The sequence below is a fragment of the Nannospalax galili genome, unplaced genomic scaffold (genome assembly GCF_000622305.1).
Source record: "Nannospalax galili isolate Female #2095 unplaced genomic scaffold, S.galili_v1.0 scaffold652, whole genome shotgun sequence".
NCBI classification, from domain to species: Eukaryota; Metazoa; Chordata; class Mammalia; order Rodentia; family Spalacidae; genus Nannospalax; species Nannospalax galili.
The window spans coordinates 2,132,650-2,141,226 of NW_008332152.1; the positions used below are offsets into that span (position 1 = coordinate 2,132,650).

At 50.9% G+C, this 8,577-nt stretch overlaps 1 protein-coding gene across 7 annotated transcripts in view; it reads left to right on the forward strand.

Annotated features, from left to right (window-relative positions):
* Window positions 1-7,997, forward strand: part of Agpat3 (1-acylglycerol-3-phosphate O-acyltransferase 3) — a 144,410-nt gene extending 136,413 nt beyond the window's left edge. For all 7 annotated transcript variants that reach the window (XM_017796709.2, XM_029560780.1, XM_029560779.1 and 4 more), the window contains 2 exons: window positions 3,024-3,222; window positions 3,496-7,997. In XM_017796709.2, coding sequence (XP_017652198.1) covers window positions 3,024-3,222; window positions 3,496-3,584 — 288 coding nt within the window. In that variant the 3' untranslated portion in view covers window positions 3,585-7,997. The remainder of the gene's footprint in view (window positions 1-3,023; window positions 3,223-3,495) is intronic.
* The last annotated feature ends 580 nt before the right edge of the window (window positions 7,998-8,577 follow it).

Here is an 8,577-nt window from a genome sequence, read left to right on the forward strand (position 1 = left end):
TAGATGATAGATGATAGATAGATAGATAGATAGATAGATGATAGGTAGAACAACAGACCAACACACAGAACAATTAGCTCTCAAAAACAAAGTGGCCTGCAGTTCCAGCATCTCGGGACTCTAGGAAGATCAGAAGTTCAAAGCCAACCTCAGCTACAAGAAAGTTCTGTGCCAGCCTAGGCTGCATGAGTCTCTGTTTTAAAGGAGAAGGAATAAAGAGGAGGAGGAGGGGGAGGAGGAAGAGGGGGAGGGGAGGAAGAAGAGGAGGAAATGAGCTAGGATGGTGCTGGGCCCAGCAAGATGGCTCAGTGGGTGAAAGGGCTCTCACACAAGCCTGATGATCTGAATTTGATCCCTGGAACCCATGGTAAAGGGAACAATGACTTCTTATGCACCCTGTGGCACATGTATGTTTCCTCTTATGTACACCATGGCACATATATGCCTGCACACACACATACACACACATGGAATACTGCCCGTGCACTGTGATGATACACAGGTGACTGATCTAGTCACACTGGGCTGCAAAGGAAAACTCATTTTTGAAGGTCAAGGTTTCTTTAAAAATATTTTATTATTTTTATTTTATGTGTATGAGTGTATTGCCTGCATGTATGTGAGTGCACCCATGTCATGCAGTGCCACGGAGGTCAGAAGAGGGCTTCGGATTCCCCTGGAACTGAAGTTAAGGATGGTTCATAGCTGCCATGTGGGTGCTGGAAATCGAACCTGGGTCCTCTGCAAGAGCAGTCAGTTCTCTTAACCACTGAGCCATCTCTCCAGCCCCATGAAGTTCGAAGTTTTAAAGAAATAGCATTTGCTAGCCAAAACCTGCACTCACTTAGCAGGAAATTATGGCATCCCAAACACTGATTATGAGGAAATCATCACATTGTATGGGCTGTCTTAGTTTGCCTTTAATTGCTGTGACAAAACACTCTGACCAATACCAACTTGGGGAGGAAAGGGTTTATTCAGCTTACATCTCCCAGGTCGCAGTTTATCAGGGAGCCCAAGGTAGGAACTCAGGGCAGGAACCTGGAGGCAAGAACTGGAACATAGGCCATGGAGGATCGCTGCTTACTGGCTTGCTCCCCTGGCCCCTGCCCAGTCTGCTTTCTTATGCAACACAGGCCCACCTGCCCAGGGGTGGCACCACCCACAGTGGGCTGGGCCCTCCCACATCACTCATCAAGAAGATGCCCCTCAGACATGGCCACAGGCCAGTCCAGGGGAAGCAATTCCCCAGTTGAGGCTCCTCTACCCTGGTGTGTCAAGTTGACACTGAAGCTGTCTAGCACACTGTCCATCTGGTGTGACTGACAATGGAATGGATAGACTAGATGCATTACAAACACAGCCAAGCCTCTGTATGGGCATGCTGAACACCAGTGTTGGATGCCCTCACTCAGCACCAATGTAATGCCAGGTATGAACAGTCACTGGGGGTGAGGCCAGCTTATCCCTGCTGTTTACCTCACAGTCCTGATGTCCAGAAGTTGAAGCTAGTCATGTTTTAACATAACTGGCCTACGCAGGTATTTTTGACATTATTTGCAGTGTTTTCCTGTAATACTGGAATATATAACATACCATCTTCAATTTGTTTTTCATGTCCTTGTTTTAAAATTTGCATAAAGGAGCCAGGCATGGTGGCGCACACCTGTAGTCCCAGCATTTGGGAGGAAGAGTCAGGCGGATCTCTGTGAGTTCAAGGCCAGCCTGGTCTACATAGTGAGTTCCAGGACAGGTGGTGCTATAGGGAGACCTTGTCTCAAAAAGACCAAAAAAAAGGGGCTGGAGAGATAGTGCAGCGGTTAAGAACACTGACTTTTCTTGCAGGAGACCCAGGTTCAAATCCCAGCACCCACACAGCAGCTAACAACTGTCTGTAACTCCAGTCCCAGGGGATCTGATGGCTTCTTCTGTCCTCTGTGGGCATTGCATGACACGGGTGCACTTACTTACATGTAGGCAATACACTCATAAAATAAAAATAATAAAATATTAAAAAAAAGAAAAAGACCAAAAAAATTTTGCTTGCATAAAGGACATCATACTGTGAGTGGCATCTGCCATTTCTGAAGTATGTCCAGTGATGTGGATTTGACACATGCCTCTTAAATGCCACTACAAGATGTCACTCTATTTGAGCTGTCTATTCTTCTGTCTGAGCATGCTGGGAGTTTCCCGCTCTTAAGAGGATCCATGCTGGCCACATAAGGCCCCCATGAATGGCCGGGCAACCACTGTTGGCCAGAGGCTGGAGGAAGAGGAGTCAGTGCTCGTTAATACTCCCTCCTGTTCTCATATACCTCAAAAAAAAACTGTAGAAAAAGGAATGCAGAAAGAGCAGAGAAATAAAACATGCCATCCTGCTGACCCAGGCACTGATCAGTCACGTGGTGTGAGTCACTGCAAGTCCAGGACTGTGCAGATTTAGACAGACACACTTTCTATTTTAGCCATACTGAACAACACCTTGACCTCGGTCCAGAGGCTCCAGGCCCTAGGCCTGCATTCCCTCCCTGGTCCCTGCTGCTGTCGCTTCCCTGACCTTTGAGAAGTGGTGGGAATTGGGGCACCTCAGTCTGCACCAGCCAGCCATATGCCAATTGAGACCACTGGCAGCTTTGCTGACTTCTTTCCTGGGTCTCAGGGTCACGTGATGAGTGGCGGCAGGTCCTCCAAAGAGGCCACGCCTCTTCCCTACCTGTGCGTGGAGCCCGTCCTTACACGTCACTCCACGGCCTGTTTCTTGCCCAGTGGTTTTTCAGTTTGTTTGTTTGTTTGTTTGGTCTTTTTGAAGCAGGGTCTCCCTGTAGCCCCAGCTGTCCTGGAACTCACTGTGTAGACCAGGCTGGTCTTGAACTCACAGGGATCCGCCTCCCTCTGCCTCCGAGTGCTGGGACTACAGGCGTGCGCCACCACACCGGCCACCCAGTGGTTTTTATTCCTGCATTTCCTCTTGTGTCCGCTGCATGTGGTGAGCTCGCCCTCCTGTTCCCCCTTACTTTCAGGATGCTCTTCAGGAGATGTACAATCAGAAGGGCGTGTTCCCAGGGGAGCAGATCAAGCCTGCCCGAAGGCCGTGGACCCTCCTGAACTTCCTGTGCTGGGCCACCATCCTCCTCTCTCCCCTCTTCAGCTTTGTCCTGGGTGTCTTTGCCAGTGGATCCCCACTTCTCATCCTGACGTTCTTGGGATTTGTGGGAGCAGGTAAAGAACACTGATGTGCCTGCTCACACATGGGGGTCATTGGGCCCCCATGGTGCCCTTGGGAGGCAGCAGCTGGACAGTGAGGGACCTGGAGGGCTCTGGCCTCTCTGTGCAGGACACTGCTCTGCGTGTCCTTCCTGGAGGCTTCCTGCGTTACAGCTGCAAGCGCACAGGGAAGAAGGAGCTGGGGAGGACCAGGGCCATCAAGGCTAGCCTTAGAGCGCTGCTGCCGTGAGCTTGCCCTCTAACCCCCTCTCTCTTCTGTCTTTAAAGCTTCCTTCGGAGTCCGAAGGCTGATAGGAGTCACTGAGATAGAAAAAGGCTCCAGCTACGGCAATCAAGAATTTCAGAAAAAGGAATAATCAGCGCTGTGACTGAACACCCGTAACCTGACGTGGTATCCAATTAACTCAATTAAAAACAGAACACAAGAGAGGGGGACAACACTTAGAGACTATTTTTCTTATTAACTGGTGACTAATATTAACAAAACTTGAGCCAAGAGCAAAGAATGCAGAAGGCCTGCCAGGTGAAGATGGTCAGCCAACACCATCAGGGTCCCATCGGCCCTCTTCGGGTACAGAGGTGGGCTCTGGGGAGGTGGTGGGGCCATGGGTCTCCCCCAGAACTCCGCCTCCAAGAGGCAGCCGTGGCTGCTTTCTCTTCTTAAACTTAGAATGAGGCTGTTGTTTCTTATCACTTATTTGGGGAACTTAATCTGGCCCCCACCTTATGACCTGCACCCCAGGACACTGGCTCTTGATGTGTTCAGCTGTTCTGGGAGCAGGTCAGCTGGGTCCTTGTCCCACGAAGAGCTCGCTTGTCCTGCCTGGCTTGCCACCCTCACTTCTAGTCTGCGGGGAGAAAGTCTTCTGATAAGCACACACTGAATGTAGATCAGGCCCCTTTGTCCCTCCCCTGTCCCCTCTGCAGCACCTCTCTCAGCACTGCCTCCCTGTGGGCTGTGTTTAAGCACCTTAAGTCTCTTTTTAAAGTGAATGCCCGAGAACTCTGCAGAATGTGGACTCTTTCTGTGCGTACAACGCCTCCATACAGCTCCTTGGTCCCTTTCTTCCTCTGTGGCCAGCAGGCTACAGTCCCCACATAGGGCCAGATGGGAAGGCCAGGTCGGCCCCACACCTCAGAGCCTCGGTGCCTGGGGGCTTCCAGCCTTTGGGACTTCAGGAAGCCAGATCAGCATCAGCTCTCCCTGGTCTGAATCATCAGATAAACTTTAGCACTTGTTAGCATTTGGAATTTATTTTTGCAAGTTGGTCTGTGGCTGGCTTGCAACTTCTCCCTGCCCTCTGCCTCCTCTGCCTCTATCCAGGTGGACATCATCGCTGCCCACACTTGCCCTCTCCCACCTCAGTGACATTGACTGTCTTGGCAGAGGACAGGGGGCTCCACCTGCACTTGGTGCCTTGCCAGGGTCCCTTTGGCTGACCCAGGAGGTGCATCTTCCTTCAACCCACTTAAGTATGGGGAGGCCTGCCCGACTCCTGGGAGGCCCAGGCCCTTGGGGAGTTCCGTCATACCCTGTCTGTCCACCTCCCTTGACTTTCTGTCTGAACCCTCTTCAGGCTCTTTTAAAGTCACAGCTTTCTTCATGTTTTCTAACAAGAAACACTGTTACCAGTGTTCAGAGTAGAGGCAGAGAAGCTTTCTAGGGGAGACCAACAGAAAGAGGCCTGGAGAAGTGGAGACCAGGCCTAGGCCTGACTCTGCTTGGCTCCCAGTGTTGGGGGGACTCCAGGAGGCAGCTTGTAGGAGATGCTACTGACCTCCAGGGTCCATGTATGAGGGAGTTTGGATGTGGATCGCATCCACAACTTTTGGGTGAAGACAGCCAATGTAATTCCTTGTGAGGGTGAAGGGTTGGATCAAGCCAAGCAAATCAGGACACTAAACTCTCTCTCCTCTAGCGCAAGGCTTGCCTGCTCTGGCCTCTGCCAACTGTGTGCCATCCTGGGCGTTCCCAAGCGCCATCCTCTGGCATTTCCTTTCTGTCTCTGTCAGTCACCCTCCCTCAATCCCCATCACCTCGCAAATCTGAAGGAAATGGGCTGAAGGGCCCCGCTATGCATGCGCCTGGCCCAGGGAACAAGCTCAGAGCCTTTGCCATTTTAATAGTGGCTCTGGCTTCCCAGAGAAGCACTGAGCCTTTGAGGTCAGCCGTGTGCTGAGTCCATGAATGACCTGGAAGAATGCAGGTCGCAGGCTCTGCCCTTCTGTGCCTCCCTCTGACTTCTCAGCTCTGCCTGTGCATCCAATACAGTGCTTCTGAGAGCAATAAAAACTACCCTGGGAATGTGGTTTTGGGGTTTTTTTTGTTTTGTTTTTTTTTTTTTTGAGGGGTCAGATTTTGCTCTTCATCTGCTTCAAAAGGAAAGAGACAGGAGAGCCCCTTTGATTTTTCAATTAAATTAATAAATCTCAGAAAAATGCTTTTCTCTTTTTCCTTCACACCCTACTACTAACAGGAGTCCTGGCTGATGTCATGTCCAGATTTAGACTGAGGGTTTCCCCAAAACAGCTTGCTAGCCCTCAGGCAGCCTATTAGCCCAGGGGTATTCTGGGGCTGGCATGGGTACTGGCCTTAGGCTGAGGGCGTGGCTGGCCTAGTCATACTGGAGATTCCTCAGCAGAAAGGGCCCCATAGGCCCAGGTCAGCCTGAGACATCTCCTTACCACTCAGGCTCCTGCTGTCTCCCTGGGAGCTCCACTGTTCTCCCACCTGTTCCTGGCCACACCCACATACCTCACACAGGCATTTCTGAGCCTGTACTGAATGAGGGCTGGGGATGCCCATCTGGCTGCCTGTGGATTTCATGGTACTGCAGAGAGCATCTAGGGCTGCTGCTGTTCACTCTGGGGGCTTTGAGTCAGCATTGTGATCAGCGACTGTCCCGCAGGAGGTGGGACAGAGACTAGAAAGAGGAGTGGGCAGAGTGAAGGCAGTTCAGAAATCAGACACAATATCCTCTTTTTCTCCAAACTGAGGCCTTGACAGGATCTGCCCATTTACAAGAACTTGAACTGAGAGAAAGATGCCACCTGCTGGTTACAGGTACTTGGTGATGGACATCCTGAAGGCTCAGGCCCATTTGAGATGCTGGGAGCCTTGTCCCCAGGAAACAGGGTCTGATTGAAGAGATGAGCTCTGGATGTACACACCACTACTAACAACGCCATGTGGACAGCACTGTCTTATAAAAAACGATGCAGTCTTCCTCAGAGCTGCGGGACTCACCTCCCTCTGTGTACCATGGCCAGAGACTTTCCCACTACTGATGTAGTCAAGGTGTTGCCCCGCATTCATGTTGACCTGAAAAAAATCAGGGTGGGATCCAGCTGTGAGCTACCCACGTACAAGTCAAGAGATGCGACGAGGCCATCCCTGCCCACTATGACTACTAGTTTGTGTCAGATTCTGGGGTGAAGGGTGAGTGGCTCTTCCTGCATGTTGCCCTGAGACCTTATAGAACAAGCCAGATACAACCTCCGCAGCCTTGCTGACTCACCTCAGTTGTTCGTCCCACACGTAAACCCATCGACTAGCTAGCTGCATGCCATGCTTCCTGCTCGAGGTGTGGTGCTTCTGTGGCTTCCTCGGCTAGAGCAGTGCACCCGAGATGCCTGCCGCCTTCTCTCTGCAAATACACATCCCTGGCCTGTAGGCCAGCCCCAAACCAAAGGCACCTCGACCTGGGTGGGGGTACCCCTGACCTGCCTCAGGCCTCCTCCCAGAGTCCTATGTGGGGCTGTCAGATGGGTGCTGACACTTAGCCCTAGAACCCTGCATACAGGGGCCAGGATTTGAAACACAAGGTCAGGCTTTGGGTAAAATGTCACACAGTGACCTTCTTGAGTGGCAAGGTGGACACATGAATTAAAGGTTATTACAAGCATCTAAAATTTGTTAATTCAGGGGAATGGTGTTCTTAGAAGCCACACAACCCACAAGAGCACTTTGAAGAGTCACTGGAGAGGTGACATTGTCTCTTCACAGATGACAGACTTGTGAAACTGTAATCTTTGTACTGACAGGTCACCTGGAGTTTTCTTTTCTCCTTAACGTTTTGGGTTTCTTAGCTTTTTGTTGCAAAAGTGTTGGACAGAAGTGAACTGTGAACGAGGCCCTGAAATGCACTAACTTTATTCAATTAAACTGGAGTTACTTGATTTGGTGAAGAGCTGCGTTTGCTCCACTTGTGTCTCTTGTTAGAATGGTACATTGTGACAATCAAATGGAGTCCGCCTCAAGGTGGGGCACCTCCCCAGCTTCTGTACAAAGCACCAGCAAGTCCTGTAACTGTGCAGGAACAGCTCTTTCTGCAAGCCACACAAACCACGGACTCCCAGGGAGTGCGTCACGGCTGGGCAGACATCGGGGCTTCTTTTTCTCTTACTGAAAAATTGCCATACCTGACTGTCGCCAGGCTCAAAGGGATGCGTTGACTAGAGGGTACAACTGTATCATACGGGTGTTTCCTTTTGTATGCTTCTTTTTACAAGTTTTGCTACTCACATGCTCTGTGGTAGGAATGACGGCCGGTGTCCAGGTAGGGAGCTAACTTGGACTTTCCAGGCCTGTATCCACGGCCTGGCTGCGTTGACTGCTATGCAAAGCTCTCTGTCCACAGCATTTGGAAAGGCTACTCGAGCAGCATGGCGCTCCTGCTTGGTGGTACTTTCTGGGACAAATGTGCAGGCATCATACTTATTACAAGCACTGTTTTGAATGAGGGATAAAATGTCCACAATACACAAGAAAGTGACTGTCTCCTTTTCTTTCTTTCCGGTCTGCATGGACTTTTCCAAGAGGAAATAGCCTTCGGGCACTTCCTGTCCCTTGGGGCCACCCTCCCCCACCCCTTTGAACTCTTTCTCTGAGACCCTTCATCCAGCAGCCCATCTCTCTCCACTCCAGGACAGATGGAGATGGCAGTAGAGTGGGGAACTGAGCCCGTGAGCGTGCTGTGGGATCCATGCCCACAACTGAGCTTTGGAAGCCATCTCAGGCGGATATCTCTGAAAATGGGCCTGCCCTGATCATGAACTGCTTTTGTAAAACCTTCATTCTCTGGAGATCATGAAAGAGGCCCTTCATTAAAAGACAGAACAGCGGGGCTGTAGCTCAGTTGGAGTGCTTGCCCATGCGCAAAGCCCAGGCCCCCAACCTCAGCACCATATGAACTAAGCCTAGTGCCACACGCTGTCATCCTAACAGGAAACCGAGGCAGGGGTGGGGAGGGGGTTCAGGTGTGCAAGGCCAATCTAAGTTATAGAAGATCCCATCTTAAAAAAACAGAGAAAGGAGAGAGGGGGAGAGAGAGAGAGTCTTGTTATAAT